At 36.2% G+C, this 20,611-nt stretch overlaps 1 protein-coding gene across 10 annotated transcripts in view; it reads left to right on the top strand.

Moving 5' to 3' along the window:
- The window catches only part of KDM4C (lysine demethylase 4C), a 433,616-nt gene that overhangs the window by 284,382 nt on the left and 128,623 nt on the right, over positions 1–20,611 (top strand). The window contains exons 16-17 of one of the 10 annotated variants that reach the window (XM_047064766.1): positions 542–590; positions 6,321–6,379. The exons of 7 other annotated variants lie outside the window; for them this stretch is intronic. In XM_047064766.1, the coding sequence (XP_046920722.1) occupies positions 542–590; positions 6,321–6,379 (108 nt within the window). Of the gene's footprint in view, positions 1–541; positions 591–6,320; positions 6,380–9,795; positions 9,843–20,611 lie in introns of those variants that run through there. 2 more of the 10 variants (XM_047064764.1, XM_047064765.1) reach the window with 2 other exon arrangements.

Raw genomic sequence — 20,611 nt, forward strand, 5'->3', positions numbered from 1 at the left:
TATAAGGAAAATGCCTTACATGATGAAAATTTATGTCATGATATGTATGTTTAGCTCTCAGGGTTGAAAGAGACATATGGTGACTATAAATTAAACATGTCTGAGAATGTCTTTCTGAGTGATTTTATTGCTGGCATTCACTTTAGATAGTGAGGGGAAAATGGGGGAAAGTATGGACATTCTTTATAGCCCAAATAATCTTATCTATTTGGTGTTAGAGGTACTATCTTCTATTTAAGAAGTCTTTTATTAGTGGGCCCAGAAAACATTTTAATATTTCCTTTGATGCGATCATTATGTTAACAAAAACTACGTAAGTGTAGAGTATCTTAAAATTGGCCAGAAAGTCCTGCTGTTATAAGTGTATTCAATTCTTGTTTACCATGCATGTGCTGTGTTTATTGTATGAGCCAACATAAAGCTTTGTAGCATCAGTCTGGCCAGTGATGTCCTCTCATTTACCCTGAAGTATAGGTTTAGAGATTAGAGATATTCTAACCTAGTTCACCAAGGTGTGAACAATTCTCTGTTTCATCCACAGTTACTGCTTGACTCCTGGGCTTACACACTGAGCAGTTCTGTTACCCAAGGTACTATTGTCTTTGCATGGCAGAGCCAGGGCCAGGCCTAAGCCACCCACCCTGATTTTAAGGCTGCTTCTGATAGTTTGTGCTGTTTTCCTTTAGCATGTCTTAAGAAGGAAATACTACATCAATAACTCTTTAGAACTGATTTAAAGCTTCTATTTATGTTAACCTCTCACAACCTTGGAAAATATGTCTTTTGTGTTTTAATCTTGATACCATGTAAATCTCTTTCAAATTGCAATAGAAATTGAAACTTCTTATTTTAAACAGTTTAGTTTTCATTCTTTTTTGAGAGAGAGTGCACGCAAGAGAGCACTCCTGCAAGCATGCACAGGGGAGAGGCAGAGGGAGGGGGAGAGAGAGAATCTTGACCAGGCTCCATGTTCAGTGTGAAGCCTGACTTGGGCCTCAGTCTCACAATCATAAGATCATGGACCTGAGCTGAAATCAAGAGTTAGACTCTTGACTGAGTCACCTCGGTGGCCCAGAAATGGAAATTCTTGAATACAATTTTACAATGATATTTTTAGACCCACATAATATTTCTAAGTGGAAATGACCCAAATTCACAGTGAGCCAGTTGTTTTTTCAACTTACCTGTTTGAGTGAATTTTGTCTAGGAAGCTCTATTCCTACTTTTTTCTCCTTAGAAATCAGTGAATTGCAGTTTAAGCATTGCAGAGAAGTAACTGGTAATATCAATATTTTGGCTTTAACTCCCTTATTTAGTATGGCTGTGTTACAGTTAATTTTTAGTGGACACGTTAAGTATGATTCTTTGGGTTTTGTGGCTGGAATGATTGCATTTTGTTTATTTAGTTTATTTACGTATTTGAGATGGATGAAGACAGCATGAGTGGGGAGGGAGCAGAGAGAGGGAGAGAGAGAGGGAGAGAGAGAGAGAATCCTAAGCAAGCTCTGTGCTGCCAGCACAAAGTCTGATGTGGGGCTTGAACTCACGAACCCGTGAGATCATGACCTGAGCTGAAACCAAGAGTCAGACGCTTTAAGCTTTAACCGAGTGAGCCACCCAGGTGCCCCTGGAATGATTGCATTTTAAAAGTATCCTTAGACCTGACTTCTTCAGGAATCAATCTCACATTGTCAGTTTTAGGTTCCAGAGGAGACTTACAGCTCCTTTTAATGGAGGCTCCAAAGGAGCTGATGGAGATCTAACAGTGCAAGGGTGGGTCAGATGATATTTCATTGCTGGTTTGTACATCACTAACTCTCATTCCTAACTATTTTGTAGGATTTTCTTTTTAAATATTCTTTGTGAATGTAAGACTTATTCATCATGGATACAAAATATTTCAATAGCATATTTTGCTTGGGATTTATATTTATGCAACAAATGTGATTGTTCCAGCTAATTCTGTTCCCTTTTATGATGAGTACTTTACACATCTGGAGGCTAGAAAGAACGTAGCCTGAAATACCTTATATTTATCTTTATAAGGTATATGTGAAAGTTGACTGTGGTTCTGTTTTTTAAAGATTCATTTTAAAGAGTTCCCATATGATGGATGAATGAATAAAGAAAATGTGGGGGGTGTATATATATAGATACACACTGAAATTTCACATTCAGCCATATAAAAGAAGGAAATCCTGCCATTTGCAACAACATAAATGGACCTTGAGAGCATTTTGCTAAGTGCAATAAGTCAGAGAAAGACAAATGCTCTCATTTATATGCGGAATCTTAAAAAAGCACACTGAACTCATAGAAATAGAAAGTAGACCAGTGATTGCCAAGGGTGGGGGGTACTGGGGGCAATAGACAAAGGTGGTTAAAGGGAACAGACTTCCAGTTTATTCTGGGAATATTATATACAGTATAGTATTTATAGTTAGAAATACTGTAATGTGTAGTACTACACTTGAATATTGCTAAGATCTTTAAAGTTCTTGCCACAAAACAATAAATAAATAAATAAATAAATAAATAAATAAATAAATAAAACTATGTGAGGTGATGATGTGTTACCAAACCTTATTTTGGTGATCATTTCTCAATATGTAAATAAATCATCATGTTATACATTTTAAACTTACAATGTTATATGTCAATTACATTTCAATAAAGCTAGGTGGAAAAGGAGACTATAACCATAACTGTATCATAGAGTTAAGCATTAGTAATTTAAATTTTGGAAGTAAAGGCATTGTAGGGATTATTTCATCTGTTCTAAATTAATTCACTTATTCATGAGAAAATTCTCTTAGCATTACAAGGTTTTGTCACTGTCCACTTGGGCGAGGTAACTGAGGACTTATGCAAGGCTGGGATCATTGCTCACAGACCAGCCGTCTTTTTATTTACCAATTCTAAAGAGGAGCATTGCTCTGGCCCCATCTGTTCTGTTAGATTTTAAGTAACCAGAATCCAGAACTTTGTCTCATTTACCTCTGTAGCACCCCTCACACCTGGTGCAGTGTTGGATCATTTCTGAACAGGTGAAGCATAAAGTAGGAAGGTTGTGATTGCAGCGATAGGGACCAGACATTTATTTGTGGCCTTTAGTGCTCTCACTGTTTCCAGAGTTTTGCTTCAGTACTCTCTGTGTTTCATTTTGCTACCTTTTCTTTATCTGTTTATGTCAATTAAAACAAGAAAGAAGAAGCTGTATTGCAGCTTCAACTGAATGTATTGGTAGAAGAGATTAGTTACAAATTTTAGATTGCACCCTAACTTGGATTCTAGGATCCTGGCTCTATATCCAAATTCAAATGAAATGAAATTAGATAAAGAACCACCCCTCCACCCCAGCCCCGCAAATACCTGTCTATCCTAAGATTCAGGTTGTACGTCCAATTGTTCTAATAAATAACATTGCTTTGTACCTATTTTCCTATTTCAGTACTGCTCAGGTATTAAATAGATACAACTATCTGAAAGCTACCTTTGAGCTTATGGCTTAAAACTCAACTGTATTGGATTATTTTATTTTCAGTTCTGTTTTCAGCCTTTTTGTGACTATTTATAAAACTCATTTTGGAACAATTTTTACTCTTTTATAGTATCACTTGAGAGTACATGCTGAACATTATCAAGGTCTGTAGACTGTCAATACTCCAATTCTATCATGTATTTCTTATTACTTGAATTCTTAATGTGAATCTAATCACTTTTGATTTAAAATGCTATAGTTTGTCTCCAATCTGTTTATTGATTTCCACTGAATAATGACTACAAGTTACTACTAATTAAAAATGCTAGTATTCTCACTATAAAAATACAGAATTTGTATTGTTTTCATTCAGGTTTTTCCCCAACCATTTTATTTTTATCCCTATACTGAAAAAAATGTTTTGAGTCTGGGTATTTCTGTGAAATACCTGAATATTCCTTTAGGGCTACACTTCTGATTTATGAAGAAAGATGTTAGTTATTTGTCTGGAATAATAACCTAACTACTATTATTCTAAAATAACCCATGTGCTTAATATTATATAGAGTAAGAATAGGATGTTATATATTATATTTTGAAGAGTTTATAAGATAGAATTTTAAAGGATAAATAAATATAAGCATTTAAAGAGGTTAAAAAGGAGTATGGATAAGATTTTCTTTTTTTTTAATTTAAGGATAATGTAGCTGTCTGGTGGTTCTTTCTTTCTGGGAAATTTAGGCATTTCTTCAGGGACCTTTCCGGGGGCAGGGGCTATGAAGTTTTGTTTTAGTGCCATAAATGGTGAAAACTGCATGTGAAGATTGGTAACTTATCATGGAGAGTCACATCATACTCAGATTTATGACTCTGACAGATCATGAGTTGCCAGCCTTCTGTGCTTGGCAGCATTATACCTGTACTGTAGTTTTCCATCTTAAGTGTGAAAAATTTTAAATAAAGTATATATCATTTATGCTGTGTCTTATTAGGGAGCTTTTTAATGATCTTATATAATTCTTGGTGGGCAGGGTTGACTCAGTAGCTCATATACTTATAATCTAAACAAAACCTAAATTAAAGAAAGATTTTAAAACAATGTAATGAGAAGCTTCTACTAGAGATTATGTCAGAGGTCTCTTCTGACCCTAAAATCCCTTGATTGTGTTGCTTTGTGTTTCCATTTTGCTTTAATTAGCTTTCCTTTAGAATTGGGAACCTTCAAGAATACTAAATTTATTGTGCACTTCTTAACCTAGTTAGAGATGCGGAGTAACAAAAATAGTATAGGAATGGGTTATTCTTGGCCGGATCAGTATAGTTTTTATGAGCTAAAGGAAATTTTTAACAAACCAGTGGCTTCAAGGCCTTCATATAACTTTATCTGCCTGCTGTTTGGAATGCATGACAGTTTGCATTATCTTCTAAGTTCTTTTTTTTTTTTTTTAATTTTAGTATATTTCACTATACTTAATTTAGGAGAATTTGCTTCAATATTTTTATTTGAAATTATAAAAAAAAGTAGCTGTATATTATATTCTTGGGTGAATATTGCCACTTTATCAAAAAAGCAGATTTTGTAATGAAAAATTTAAAAAACCCTTTAGAGGTTGGAATTTTCATTCTGTTTAATGAAATGCACAAACTTGGTAATTGCATGCATTTATTATCTATTGAAAAGCATTTATTGTACTCTGTAGAAGTTGTATATGTGTAACATAACATTCTGGGTTTTTTCCCCCCAAAATGGTTTCAGGAAATCAAAACCCAAACATGAAAATGTGTTTTCACATTTATTCACTGTGCCCTTTATTTCTCTTATTTGCTTGTTTTTAAAAATGGAGTAACAAATAGATATGAGCAAGTTATACCTTGATGACCATTTGGAATTTGCATTTCCTTTCCTTGTAAAGAATGGAATATGCAATTACAATGATTAAAGATAAACATTTTGGTGTTTATTATTTTACTGCTTAACTGTAAGTAAGTGATATCAATAGATGGGTAGTGGTTGCTATTCATGCCCTCTGAACATAGCTATTTTATTTGACTTCTGAAAGAAAATGAAGTCTTTTTTCTGCATAAATCATAGTCACAAAGTTAAAGTATGGAAATTCCTAAGGTAGTGGTATCTACAAAATTCACTCCCATGGTGTTACTAGGACTTGTAGACTGAAGAATCTAAGTCATTTGTTGAAATGCATTTGTCTGAACTCCTGATCTCTGGAGTGTACCTTAGTCTGCCAACTCTTAGATCTCAGGTAAAAATGATCTACCTCTTAGAAATGGTGGCTCTTCAGACCTTTGGGAATGATGAAGTGCCTACCTCTGTACCTTTCTCTTTACTCTGCTTGATGATTGGTGGGTGGAGGAAGGTGGTTTATTAGGTAGTCTTTGGTTCCTACATTGCATTGAGACTGGGTCCTATAGATGGAGGTGCATCTATTATGAAACAATCCTAATTTAGCTATGTTGAATCTCAAGTAGTGTTTGCCCTCTCTCTAAAGTAGGAGTTCTCTTTGGGTGGATATTAGTAAAGAAAATCTGTGTGTATAAGGTTTATGTTACCTTTACCACGTAACACAACCCTTATTTCCCCTGTTTAGCTCCCCAGATATATAAATAATGGTATTGATAATAGATGTTAGAAATTACTAATAATTATGCTCTTAGAAGTCTTTCATTTTACAAAAAGTTTTATTTTTCAACTTTTGACCTACAAATTCAGGAAACTCTTGATTTAAATATAAACTAATATAGGCAGCATACAGTTTCCATAAAATGTAATGCTGGCAGGACTAAAGAATTCTTCATCTGTCTCAAAAATCTCCTTTTACAGATAATGAACCAGGGTTTGAGAAAGTAAGTGTTTTACCCCCAGGATCGCCTCACAATATGGTAAGAGAGCCTGGATTCATGGGACTACTCAAGTCTTCAGATTTCCAGGCCCAGACTCTTTTTTTCTCAGTTGTTTGTTTTTAGAGTGGGAAGAAGGCTAAGCAATTGGCCAGTTTTTGAATAATGTTTTTGAATGATTTTTGTTTGTTTACATTGAAAATTAATCCAGCACTAACTTCTAGTATAATTACACTATAATTAGTTATCTACTTAATGTAGGATAATTAGCATTACTGGGTGGTTGACTAGAGCAGTTTCTTTACTCTTTCATATTTACTTTAGTTTCTGCCCATAGGACCTTCCCCAGAACTGGATAATCTCCTGAATCCAATTTCCCAACTGACAACAGCATTGACATTTTTCTTTTACGAAGAGCTCTGAAGTGGCTTTGTAGATCAGAGACATTGATTTTTAGATCAGATTGGCTTATGGCCTTGAGAGGTCATGGTGGCGCTGCTGCTCCCTGTGATGTGTTTTATGCTGTATTTTTTTATTCCATGAGACACTGTTAAGACCAGGTGATGGGAGGCTGTCAGCCTAAAAGGCTGACTTTGATCCTCATATACAGTAAAACTGGTAAGAAAAAAGAAAGGCTCCATTCTTGTTAAAGGCAGGGCATTTACAAGTGAGCACTGGCTATTTGTAGACAAGTGGTTGCTTCTGTAACTGCTCCTCTCCATTGAGGTGTCCCTTTAAGACACTAGGCAGAACCACATGCTCCCATTTGAGGGAATACATTCGGGTTCACAATGACCTCTTGCCTCCTGAAGAGGCAGATTATTCTAAACAGCTGCGGCCTTAACCCTTGGCTCACAAAGGCCAGGGTGATAATTATTATGTTACTTTAACCAAACAGAACAGCACATTTGAGGATATCAGTTATCCTGACAGCATAACTATGATGTGGAGGCCTTCCTGTTAGGGACCTTCTTACAGGCTAAAAAGTCAAAAATCATTTTTTTTTGTACTTTCTTCTTCCTTTCAATAAACATCATTCTTCTCCCTCCCTCCACTTGGTAATGAGAGAAAGAAAGTCTACATAGCTTATTGTAAGTGGAACTATATTCATAAATAGCTTCTTGATTGAGAACAAATGCTTCATTAATCTTAAGTGCTTCAACCAGAGAGCAGAAGTAAAGTCAGGAAGAATAATGACTGACATTATGGGGAGCATAGCATACTGTACTACATACCAGGATGTGCATGCCCAGAGGTCACTGGGCTACAAGGCACATCTCCTTAGCAATGAGGAAAGGGATCCCTAGGAAGAATGGAGGGGGGAAAGTAAGTTCAGCTTGAAGTACTTTGCTCAGGTTCCTGGAAATAGGATTATGTAAATGCATTAAGTTTCATGTAGATGACTTCTGACCAATTTTAAATTATAGAGGTGTTTGTTGCCATTGAGCATGTATCTGGCCTGCTACCAGATAGGTGTTCTGTCAATCTCAAATTAATTTTTATTTCGGTATAAGCAATGCTATTAGAAAGATGAATCCAGGGGGGAAATGAATTTGAAACAGAGTATGTATGACTTTCTATTCTTCTGTTATTTTCCCTTCATACACATGGTTGTATGAGACAATGTGGTAAATGCACTCCCACTCCCAGGTTTCCTTGTCTAAATCCCTGGAACCTATGGGTGTGTTTGTCATCTTGCATAAAAAATGGAATTATGGTAGCAGATAGAATTAAGGTTGCTAATCAGCTGACCTGATGGTAGCCGGGTGCACCTGGTGGAGTCACAGGGGTCCTTAACTGTGGAAGAGGCAGAAGAGGAGGTCAGAGTGAAGTGAAATGAGAGGCACTTGATGTGCTTTGCAGATGGAGGAGGGCCATGAGCCAGGATATGCAGTCCACCCATAAAAGCTGGACACAGCAAAGAAATGCCTTCTACCCGAGAGCCTCCAGATATGAATGACCCTGTGGACACCTTGATTCTAGCCCAGTGAGACCCATTTTGGACTTCTGACCTACTGAACTGTATTAAATTTGTGTTATTTGAAGTCATTAAGTTTGAGGTAATTTGTTATTGCAGTAATAAAGAACTAATACAGCATTCAGTAGAATGACAGCCTTTAGAAAGAGTCGTTCATTGGTTTTCACTCTTCACCATTTGGCATTCCACAAGATATGTCCGTTTCCAGTGTCTTCTCCCAATCTGAGGCATCTTCCTCAGACTGCCTTCTTCTGTGTTACAAGCCCACACTCTCTAGTGCCTGGAATCCAGCAATCCTTTACCTCCCTGTGACATGGGATTTAGTAATGCTCCCCGCTTTTCAGTCTCTCCCTCCCCTCTTGTCCTTACGTATCTTTTTTGCTACTGTGTCCTTGCACACACTTTCAGCTCTCCAGCTTGCTAACTTTGTTATTCTCCCAAGATAGAACTCAACCCTGGTAAAACCTGTTATCTATCTGCTCTGCACCTGCACCCCTGCAGCTAAATATGGCTGTGGAGAAACACCCAGCATGCAGAGTGCTTTTGCTTTCAGTTTGTAACTATTGATGTGTCCTCATGGTGCCAATAATTCATGCTGCAGTCCCATCACACATTACCTCTACCACTCTCTGGCTTGACTGTTTCATACCTCTGTCACCTGAAACTTCCCATCTTCTCTCCCATCCTTACTCTTACCTTGCAAACACACTTTATATTTTACTGAGCAACAAGAAGCCATCAGTAGAGATCTCCAAGTTTCCACCTGCATCATATCTACAGTATCTCTGGTCCTACCTACACTACTTGCTCTCTTATACACACGACCATAGTTCCAATAATTCATCCCTTTCTTTCCCATACCAGCAGGGTTCCCTGTCTAGGTAATTCTCATTATCACCCAAACAAGCTGTTATTTCTCCCATTTTCAAATAAACCAAGAACCTTCTCTTGATCCTTCTTCCCCACCAGCTCCCACCCTCTCTCTCCATGTCTCTATGTATAGTAACACTCCTTAAAAGATTTGTCTTTTATTCACTCTCTCCCATTCTTCCCCGCTTCTCTCTTAAACTTATTCCAGTCACAGGCTTTGCCCACGTTTTTGTAGAAACTTCGGGTCTTTTAGTGCTATCAGTTGGCCTGCCTCCCGTTTGAAGCACTGTTTTCCTTTGGCTCCCAGGACAGTGGATACTCCTGCTTTTCTTCTTCCTTTACCAGTCACTTCTTTTCCTTCCGCAGAACTCAAAACACAGGCCTCTTCTCTCCACCAGACCATTTGGTCATCTCATCCGTGTCATAGCTTTGATGGTTTTAAACAGCAGCTAGTCACTGATGGTCTATGTATGTCTGTGTCCACTCAGCCTCTCCCCTAGGTGCAGAGCTGTATGGCCAACTTCATGACCAGTGTCTCCTCTCACATGCCTGATAGATAGCTCAAGTTCACCATGTCCCACACTGAATTCCAGATCTTCTTCTCCCACAGGCTTCTTATTTCTAGGCTTTCCAGCTGCTGAAACCAAAATCTCTAGGGTAAGTTGTGGTGCTTTTCTTCTTCTCATACCCATATTTGTCTAACAGTAAATCCTATCTTGGCTACTTTTAAAATGAATCTGGAATTCTCACCACTTCTTAATTGCCTCTGCTCGTATTACCCAGACTGATCTACTCATTACCTCTTTCCTGGATTATGGCAGTAACCTACTAACTTCTCTTTTTGTTTCTAACCTTTTTAAAAAAGTTTTTTATTTCAATTCCAGTTAGTTTACATCCAGTATAGTATTAGTTTCAGGTGTACAATATAGTGATTCAACATTTCCATACAACACCCAGTGCTCACCACTACAGGTGCCCTCCTTAATACCCACAACCTATTTCACCCATCCCTCTGGTAACCAACAATTTGTTCTTTATAGTTAAAAGTCTTTTTCTTGGTTTGTGTCCCTTTTTTCCCCCCACTTTGTTAATTTGTTTCATTTCTTAAATTCCACATAGAGTGAAATCATATGGTATTTATCTTTCTCCAACTGACTTATTTCACTTAACATTTCTTACTTCTGCTCTTGAACCTTTATTGTCTGGTGTCAACACAGCTATTGGGATGACCCAATTAAAATGTAATTCAGATGATGTCCTTGCTGTACTCAAACCTTACAGTGCCTTGCCATCTCAGAATAAAGTTGTTGCCTTTTTTCATGGCCTGTGAAGCCTTGTCAGTTATTCCCCCTTTTAAATTTCTGATCACCTTTCCTATTAGAAAAAGCCAAAATTTTCTGGCATCACCTTCCCTTTGATAATTCCATGGCCTGCTCTCATAGCACTTAACATCCTCTACCATCTAAATAATGTCCTGATTTTGTTTGTCTGCTGTCCCAGCAGAAGGTAAGTTCATTGAGGGTGGGATCTTTATCATTCACTGCTGTTGCCCAGTACTTAGAACATGACAATTAACCAATATTTGTTGAATGAATATATGTTTTCACTTATGGTACAATCAATGTGGGCATTTAAATTGGAGAATTCACTTACTAGTGTGAAATTCACGAGCCTGTGGAATTTCCATTCAGAAGATACCAGCAGAAAACCAGTCATGTAATTTCCTTAATCACTTAGAATTCATACCCATCCTGTCCTTTTGTGAGATCCCATCCTCTTCTCAGCTCTGATAAATGAGCCACATCTCCAGAAATGGTTCTTCCATGTTTTGTTGATCAGCACTTTGTAAGCTAGCTTTCCGTTAATGTGATTAATTACTCTTTGTTTTCCCAGCTCAGGCAACCCTATTTTATGGTTTTGCATTTCTGTTATGAACTTGTCAGATAAATAAGGGTGTGGGGAGGTACTTCAATTTTGTAGTTTTTCTATAGCATTGAAAATTGGCTTTAGTGGCACTTATAGATATGTCAGCTAAAATGAGAGCTTCTTATGAGGCAGCTTGAGAATGTTGGTATTGGCATTTCTTTAACTGATGTTTTATAGAAGAGCCATTGGAACGTGATTTCCCTCTACCACAAATAATGAACAACTGTGACAGCTGTATTATAACAATGTCCTTCTCACCATTATTGTTAATGTTGTGTCAGCACTTTGATTATAAACACTCTTTTTCATAGTTTAATAACTGAGCTATTAAGAAACCATTCCTTGTAGTAAATGGGTGTACTTGCTGTTCATTGCAGTGGTGATTTTTTATAAAACCAAATTTAAAAAATACTTGGTAATGCTAGAAGGGGATTTTTGTGAATGCTGTTAGTTGAGGGAAAGGGATCCAAGCAAGAGAGGTGCAATGTTCAGTATATGATCTGAATTGGTACTTTTTCATTCAGCTTTTAGCTGCCCTGGGGTGGGGGAATAAGTATAACAGAATGGCTCTTTTGATGCTGTACTTGAGAGACAGGAATTAGAGCTGTCTTATAGATTAATCATGTTGTGACAGACATTTTAGTATTTGTTTTGTTTTAGGAGACATTCGTTCACTAGCAATATATCTAAATCTTTATAATAGTGAGTCATTTTATATTGGGTGTTGTTGTTCCTGGAAAAGGCATGCTCATTAAACATGAGATAAAATAAGGCTGGCAATGAGCCCTGAATACTGAATTTTATTTATTTATTTTGTACTCTGGGTATTTCCAGAGGTTAGACTGGAAAGAAGTTTCAATATACTGAAAGACTGTAGAAGAAATCATAGTGTTCAGTTAAAATTTTCATTTAAGTAAAAAAAAAAAATAGGATACACCTCCACAGTTACATTAATTTTAAATTGCACATGTTTAATAGGAAAAAGGTTAAATTTCCTTGTCTGTGGGTTTTCTCTTTTTTTAATTATTGTGATTATTTTTTTATTTTATTTAAATCCAGGTTAGTTAACATATAGTGTAATGGTTTTAGGAGTAGAATTTAGTGATTCATCACTTACATTCAACACCCAGTGCTCATCACAACAAATGCCCTCCTTAATGCCCATCACCCACCTAGTCCAACCCCCCAACCACATCCCCTCCAGCAACCCTCAGTTTGTTCTCTGTATTTAAGAGTCTCTAATGGTTTACCTCCCTCTCTGTTTTTATCTCATTTTTCCTTCCCTTCCCATGTGTTCATCTGTTTTGTTTCTTTAATTCCACATATGAATGAAATCATATGGTAATTGTCTTTCTTTGACTAACTTTACTTAGCATAATACATTCCAGTTCTATCCACATTGTTGCAAATGACAAGATTTCATTCTTTTAGATCACTGAGTAATATTCCATTGTATAATATTATATCATGTCTTTTTTTTAAATGTTTATTTATTTTTGAGAGAGAGAGAGACAGCAAGAGAGAGGGAGAGAGCACATGAGGGGTAGGGGGAGGCAGAGAGAGAGAGAGGGAGACAGAACCCAAAGCAGGCTCTGCACTGTCAGCCAGAGTTGGACACCCAGGCACCCCTATACCACATCTTCTTTATTCATTCATCAGTCGATGGACATTTGTGCTCTTTCCATAATTTGTCTGTTGTCGATTAGTCACACTATAAACATTGTACCCCTTCAAATTAGCATTTTTGTATCCTTTGTATAAATAGGAGTACAATTGCTGGGTCATAGGGTAGCTTGGGTCATAGGGTAGCTCAATTTTTCATTTTTTGAGGAACCTCACTGCTGTTTTCCACGGTGGCTGCACCAGTTTGCACCAGTGCAGAAGTCTTCCCCTTTCTCCTCATCCTTGTCAACATATGTTGTTTCCTGAGTTGTTAATTTTAGCCATTCTGACAGACATGGGGTGGTATCTCATTGTGTCTTTTGCCCATTTCCTCACTGGATTATTTGTTTTTTGGGTGTTGAGTTGGCTAAATTCTTCATAGACTTTGGATTCTAACCCTTTATCTGATGTCATGTGCAAACATCTTCTCCCATTCTTTCAGTTGTCTTTTAGTTTTGCTGATTGTTTCCTTCTCTGTGCAGGAGCTTTTTATCTTGGTGAGGTCCCAATAGTTCATGTTTGCTTTTGTTTCTCTTGCCTCCAGAAACACGTGTAGAAAGAAGTAGCTATGGCTGAGGTCAAAGAAGTTGTTTCCTGTTTTCTCCTCTAGGATTTCAATTCGTTCCTGTCTTATGTTTCAAGGTCTTTCATCCATTTTGAGTTTAGTATTGTGTATGGTGTAGAAAGTGGTTCAGGTTCATTCTTCTGCATGTTGCTGTCCAGTTTTCCCAATATCATTTGCTGAAGATACTGTCCTTTTCCCATTGGATATTCTTTCCTGCTTTGTCAGATATCAGTTTGGCATATATTTGGGGGTCCATTTCTGGGTTCTCTGTTCTGTTCCACTGATCTATGTGTTTGTTCTTGTGCCAGTACCATACTATCTTGATGATTATAGCTTTGTAATACAGCTTGAAGTCTAGAATTGTGATGCCTCCAGCTTTGGTATTCTTTATCAACATTGCTTTGGCTATTCACGGTCTTTTGTGGTTCCATACAAATTTTAGGATTGTTTGTTCTAGCTCTGTGAAGAATGCTGGTGTTATTTTGATGGGGATTGCATTGAGTGTATAGATTGCTTTGGGTGGCTTTTCTTTTTTTGGTATGAGTACTAAACATTGTTAGGAAAGTTTCCCATTCCCAACACTCTCGAATTCTGAACTCTTTTTTAAACAAAACTACTCATACTGTTTTGTCGGTTGAGCTTTCAGATCTTTTCTATACATACATTAATGTAATGGCTTACTTCTCTTGGGGAACCCAAATGGTATCACAGTTTAATGTACCTTCGTGTTTTCATTTAGTAATACATTGTGTCTTTCTTAGTCACTCAATATTTATGGATTTACCAGACCTTTTTCATTGATACTTTAAATTTCAATCTTGATTCTATTCTTATTTTAAAAATCTAAGCATTACAAGTAAAATGTAAGCAATTGACAAGGCCAGTTCCTCCCAGAAGTAATTGTTTTCTCAGTTGTAAACAGAAATAGATGATTGTACATTCTTCCTGCTGCACAGATATAAATGTTTATCTAAGATAGATTCTAAGAAGTTGAATTGCTGATTCGTACTTCATGTGCATTTAAAATTTTGATTGATAATGCCAAATTCCTCTCCAAATCCACCATAAAATCTTATATACCCCCAGCCCATATGTTTTCTGATGTAAAAATCTGAAGTTATATCTCATTATTTCATTTTTCACCCTTTATTCTTGAAGTTGGGTATCTTTCTGTGTTTATTGTCAGTGAAGAGTCTTTGAATCTTTTGTCTATTTTTCAAAAGTGTGGGTTTTTACAAAATACTTTCTGGATAGCAGTCTTTGTTTTATATTGGAAATATTTTTTGTCTTATCATCTTAGGTTAATTTATTTATTAGTATGTTATTTATCCTTCAGAATGTTAAAATGTTGATATAGTCAGAATTTACTAATCTTTCCAATATGCCTTTTATCTTTTAAATGTTATATTAAGGAGTCATACTTATTCTAAATACATCAATATATTTGCCTACAATTCATTTTAATACTTTTATATGTCTGTTTTGTTTTTGAGTTTAGATTAGTAAATCAATTGTAATTTATTTTTATGATTCAGAGATGGATACTCTCTCTTTGGCTCTGTCTCTGTCTCTGTCTCTCTCTCTCTCTCTCTCACACACACACACACACACACACACACACACACACACACATTTCAGTATTCAGTTGAATACATTGTTGAATAGTTTGTGGTATTGATTTTTGGTTATTTAGCTCTTTGTTTTTTCTAATTTTCTGTTACTAAGAGTGATCTATTTAACATTCTTCAAGTTTTTTAACTATATTTTTTGGTTATAGAATTTTTATATTGTTTTTAAAAATCTAATTTGTCATTTATTTATAGTCTCTTACTTACATTTCTAATACCCACATTAAATTTTAAAACATGCTAAAGTACTTATTTTATATCTTGTGCCAATGATTATTATATATCTATCTAATTCTACATTTTATTTATTCTGCTCATGGAATCATGTTTTCTTGCATGGCTTTTGAGTTTTGATTGTGAGCATATTAACCCTTAGAATTTAATATCTGGGAATTTTTTGTGACCTTTGTTATGGGTGGTGACTGAAAATCATAATTTTCACTTCAAAATTATCACAACCCACCTTCCAGTAATATCACCCTACTTTATGAACAATGTAAGAACTTTACAGTAGTGTGATTTCATTAAACCTCTTTCCCTTTATGATCTTATCTTACATTTACCATTACATACATTAAACTCTACAACATTGTTATTTTTGTTTGAAACAGTCAAGTCTTCTTATGAAACTTATAGTCTCTGTCTCTCTCTCTTTGTATCTTTGTGTTTTGAAAATACAAAACATTTATTTCATTTTTACCCATATATTTATTCTTTTTTGGTGTTCTTCGTTCTTTTGTGCCAATCCGTGGTTCAGGCGGTGTCATTTTCCTTCATTCTTTCAAATTTTTTGTCTCTATTTTTTATTTTTTATTTTATCTTTATTTTCAAAGGATATTTCCTTGGAAATGAATTCCAGATTGCCAGCTTTTTTTTTTTTTTTTTTGTATTTTATAGATATTGTTCCATTGCCACTTTTCTGGTCAGATATCAAATGTAATTCATAGAGTTTACTGAATATGTCTTTTTTCTTGTGCTTCTAGGAATATGTTCTTTATATTTGGTTATCACAATTTTGACTACTGTATATTTAGATGTGTTTTCTTTATATTTATCTCTTGGGATTTGCTGGGCATCTTGAATCTGTGGGTTCACCTTTTTTTTTTTTTTTTTACCACTTTTGGGAAGTTTTCTACCGTTTTCTCTTCCAGTATTTCTTGTCATCTACTCTCTCTTTCCTCTCCTTCTCAGTCTCCACTTATACAGAAATGGAACAGGTTATTTTCCTTTAGATCTCTATTCCTCCTCCTAACTGTTATTATTCCTTCTATTTCCTATTCAAGTCTTTAAAGCCATTTAAGTTTTACTCTCACAATTCCAGTCTGTTTGGAAATCTATTGAATTCAACATTATTGATGTCATTTTTTTTTATTTCTACCATTTACACTTTTTAAAAATAGTTTCTATGACTTTGATAAAATATTTCTCTCTTCACATATGTTGTCTTTTTCATTAGCTCCTTTAGCATTTTGAACATACCAGTATGAAACTCTCCATCTGATCATTCCAGTAACTTGTTCATTTTTTGTGTCTGATTTTATTGATTCTTTCCTTTCTTGATTGTAAATCATCTTCTTGTTTTTTTAGTGTACCATGTGCTTTTCTTGATTATGTGCTGGATATTTTGTCTGTAGCAACTGATATTAATATTATTTCCATAAAGGACATGGCTTTTTGTCTGTCAGTTTTCTACAGTAGTAGTAAGTCAGTCTGATTTGTAGGTTGAGCTGGGTTTGAGCTTTGTTTCAACTTTAGTTTGATTCAGTCTACTCTATTTTGAGATGTTTTGAGGATAGGATTGGGATTTTCCCTTCAGCATGTCTGTTCTCTGAGCACTGTGGAAACTCTAGCTTCTGTTGGCTTTTCATAACTGAGTTGACAGCTTTTAGAACTATAGAAGATCTTTCCTTGCTTTAGAGCCTAGCTGCCTGGATTTGAGGTTCCTGGAGAGTTTTCTTTTCTCTCTAGTTCTACTTCTTGCATTTTGCACCTCATGAGAATTATTAATGACAGATCTATATTTTGTTCCCTGCTAAACCACTGTACCCAGATAATTCACTGGCAATGTTATGTATAAGTTGTCTAGAAGCACAATTAACTTTTCACATATGTAACCACTGTTCTTGTATTTATTGTGTGTTTGTGGAATGCTTTACATTTATTAACTCATTTAGGGAAGTAGCATTTTTCCCACCCTTTTACAGATAAGATATCTGAGGCAAGGTCATACCACTAGTAAATGACAGAACTGTGATTTGAACCCTGACTGTCTGTACCTTATTAAACCTCAGGATATGGCCTGGCTCTCTAGTGTTACTGTTGTTCCTCTCAGTTAAGTTGGATTCATGTAGCCCAGACTACCTGAAATGTTGTTTTTTCCTAAAATGGTATCATTTTTCAAAGGAAGGAGTGGAGATAAATTTAATGATCTTATACCAGTGAGAAGCTTTATTTTCTAGATTAATGAAACGAGTGGGAATACAAATTGTTAATTGATACATGCTACTGTAGTTCAATTTTTTATGATAGGTGTTCTTTCGAGGGTATTAGTTAAAATATGAATTCTTAGTCATTTGTAGAAATGAGGAAATGGGGCCTTGATTATACCCTTTATCATTTTCTTCTTCATAGTATGGTTAAGTACACATCTGTCTTCTCCCTTCCTAAACTGTGAGTTTCCCAGGGCAGGCATAGTTCCCTGTTTACTTGGACACTCTACTTTGAAATCTCGTGCCTTGCCTTGTACTTACAGGCAGAGGATGCTGGAGAAAAAGGTCATGGGCATGTGCTCAGGAAGGTCTGAGTTTGAACCCCAGTTACTCCCTTTGCTGGTTGGAACACTATAGCTTGGGCCAAATCCAGCTCACTGCCAAGTTTTGTAAATAACACTGTTATTGGAATACAACTAGACCCATTTGTTTACATATTGCCCTCCAATGTCAGAGTTTAGTTACAACTCTGTAGTTGTGCAAAGCCTGAATTAGTAAATATCTGGCCATTTACAGAAGAAGTTTGATGGCTCCTGGATTGGATGGTTTTAGGCAAGTTACTTAATCTCTTGAATCTTAGTTTCCTCATAAATGAAGTGGGATATAAATTACCTAATAAGTTCATGTTAAGGAAGGGAGGTAAAGTATATGATGTTTCCGACATGGTATATCTGGAGTGAATTAGGCCTTTAATTAGCCTTTATTCTTCTAATTGAAAATACTTATTATTGATAACCAGTTTAATAAATCAGGGTCCTGAAGGACTCTATCACTCTGCATTCATTCAATCCTTTTACTGAATTAAAAGATGAGCGATACTAGAACAATTGGTATATTTGGTAGGTGTGAGCCTTTTATGTAGCTCAGGTATTGTATGGATTCTTAAGAAAACTTGCACTACTTTTTAGCTAAGGATGTTAATCCTTATTAATCCCTATTAAATTTTAGAATTATCAATTTAGTTTCCTGACAATAAAGTACCATTTAGAAAAGGAAAGAAATGTTAAAAAGTGTCCATTCTGATATTGCCCTTTATTGGGTTATAAACATAGGCATTTAGGGCAAGTTCATTCACAAATGAATGAATTGACAAATTGACATGTTTGTGCTGTGACAAATCAGCTAGTTTGCACCATGTGAGTGATGGTTCACAATGACATAACTGGATATGACTTTTTTCTTTTCCTACTTATTTTTTCAAAGTTGAGTGAATTAAATAGAAACCATGATATCATATATATCATGTAAATAATATAAATAACTAACTGGCCAGGAATATTTTTCTCTTTTACTAAGAAAGATGATTTTTCAGGTAAATTGTGACTAAAATAACTCCATGTCAAATCATTGTTTCTTAAGTCCATGTTAAGTTACCAAAGCCCGCAGCTTTCCTTTCCTTAGTGCTCCAGTATGTGAAAATGATCTTTGCAGTTTTTTAAACCTTTGGTAATTTTCAAGATTTTCACTCTGCCCTATTTTGCCATTTTCTCATTTATTTAACAAATTCATCTGGAAGATGTACTCTTTATTGGGCATTGTAATAGAGAAAGAGTAACCTGACAGATATTTCCACAGCACTCATTGAGCTTACAGTTTAGTGAGGAGAGCAAAATGAATTCAACAAATAGTTAAAAAGAGTAATGAGTGAGAAGTAACTGGGCCAGGAAACTAGGAGAGCCTTCTTTGAGGAATCAACATTGAGGTTGAGATATCAAGGATGTGTTCAGTGTAATTAATAAAGACATAGATAGAATAGTACAGAGCAAGGGTGGACAAGGTCTAGGCCTGACGATCCTGGCCCTTTGGAATGATGTTAAGTCCTGAGAAGCATTCAAACCCATTCTGGTTAGTTCTTCACTGACCTGGAGTGGCTGTTGCAGTAAAGTAGGTCTGCTTGAAGGGCACTGGGGGTATCAACTAATGTGGCAGCAGTGATGGTGGAGAGAGGAGGATGTGTTTGGACATGGGATCGACAGAACTCAAGTGATTAGATCTAGGATGAGAGGAAAATTATGGCTTCCAGCATGAGCTAGAAAGGTACATGGTGCCACTGATGGGAAACAGTGGCGAGTTGAGGAGACATGAGTTCATTTTTGCATGTGTGTTTGAGATGCCTGTCGAGTGTTAGCCAGACATTCCAGGAAATTAATGTTTGAGTCACTCACCAGCCTTTTGAGAGTCAAGGTAGTGGATCAGATGCCCAGGAAGTAGATGTGGATAAGAAGTAAACGGGAACTCTTACAAAAATTACAGTGTTTAAGGAGTGTGGAAGAGATGGCTGTTAAAGGAAGCACAGGATCAGCTAGAGATGGAGAAGGACAGTGAGGGGTGTGTAGGGTCATAGAAACCACAGGTAGAAATTGTCAGGTATGCTTCACATACCTGTGTTGAATGCCGCTTAGAGGTCAGGTGAACCAGGGGCTTGGAATTATCCATTAGATTTTGTGACACGGAGGTCACTGGTAACCCCAGAAAGAACTAGTTCTATATTGTGGCGAGTGGAAGCCTTCTCAGCTTCACTTAAAATCGAGAGTCTATCTGTTCTGTTTGAGAGGACACTTTCCTCCCAGTGTGGTGGTGTGCTGCAGTGCGTGCCCCTTTCCGGGATCCTCTTCAGGTGCTTTAAAGCAGTTGCCACACTGCTTTGCTGTATTTAACTCTGCTAATGTGTCCCTTTAGGCTTCTTCTCACTACTAGTTTCCTTCATCAGAACTCTTACACTCTTAGTGTCTGAGCTCCGCACCCTCCACAGCCCTCTTTTGCCACATTCCCACTTCAATCCTGGCATTTTTTAATATTCAATGAAAATATTTTACCTCGTGTTTTGTTTTCATTTTCGTTTTCTCTCTCTGTAGAAAGTGTGTTGAAATGCTGGAAAAATAGTTAAAATCAGTAATGTTTTATGAAATTGTTTTTGAATATTTTAGATATTGAATAATTTGAACTGGTAATATTTGGACTGAACTATTACTTTTAATGTGTGTTTCATCAAAACCATTATTTCAAAGGCCTCTAGAATCTGGCTTTGTTACGGAGAAAATCCATCAAGTTATCTCCTTGAGCTGGGTTTATACTGGATTCAGATGTATATACACATGGCAGCTTTTGCTGCTCTGAACCTTTAATAATAACCCAGGAAATTTCAAATAGATGTTT

Source organism: Lynx rufus, unplaced genomic scaffold, assembly GCF_022079265.1.
Source record: "Lynx rufus isolate CCGP_SWC_20201006 ecotype Redwood Valley unplaced genomic scaffold, mLynRuf1.p SCAF_10, whole genome shotgun sequence".
Classification (NCBI taxonomy): domain Eukaryota; kingdom Metazoa; phylum Chordata; class Mammalia; order Carnivora; family Felidae; genus Lynx; species Lynx rufus.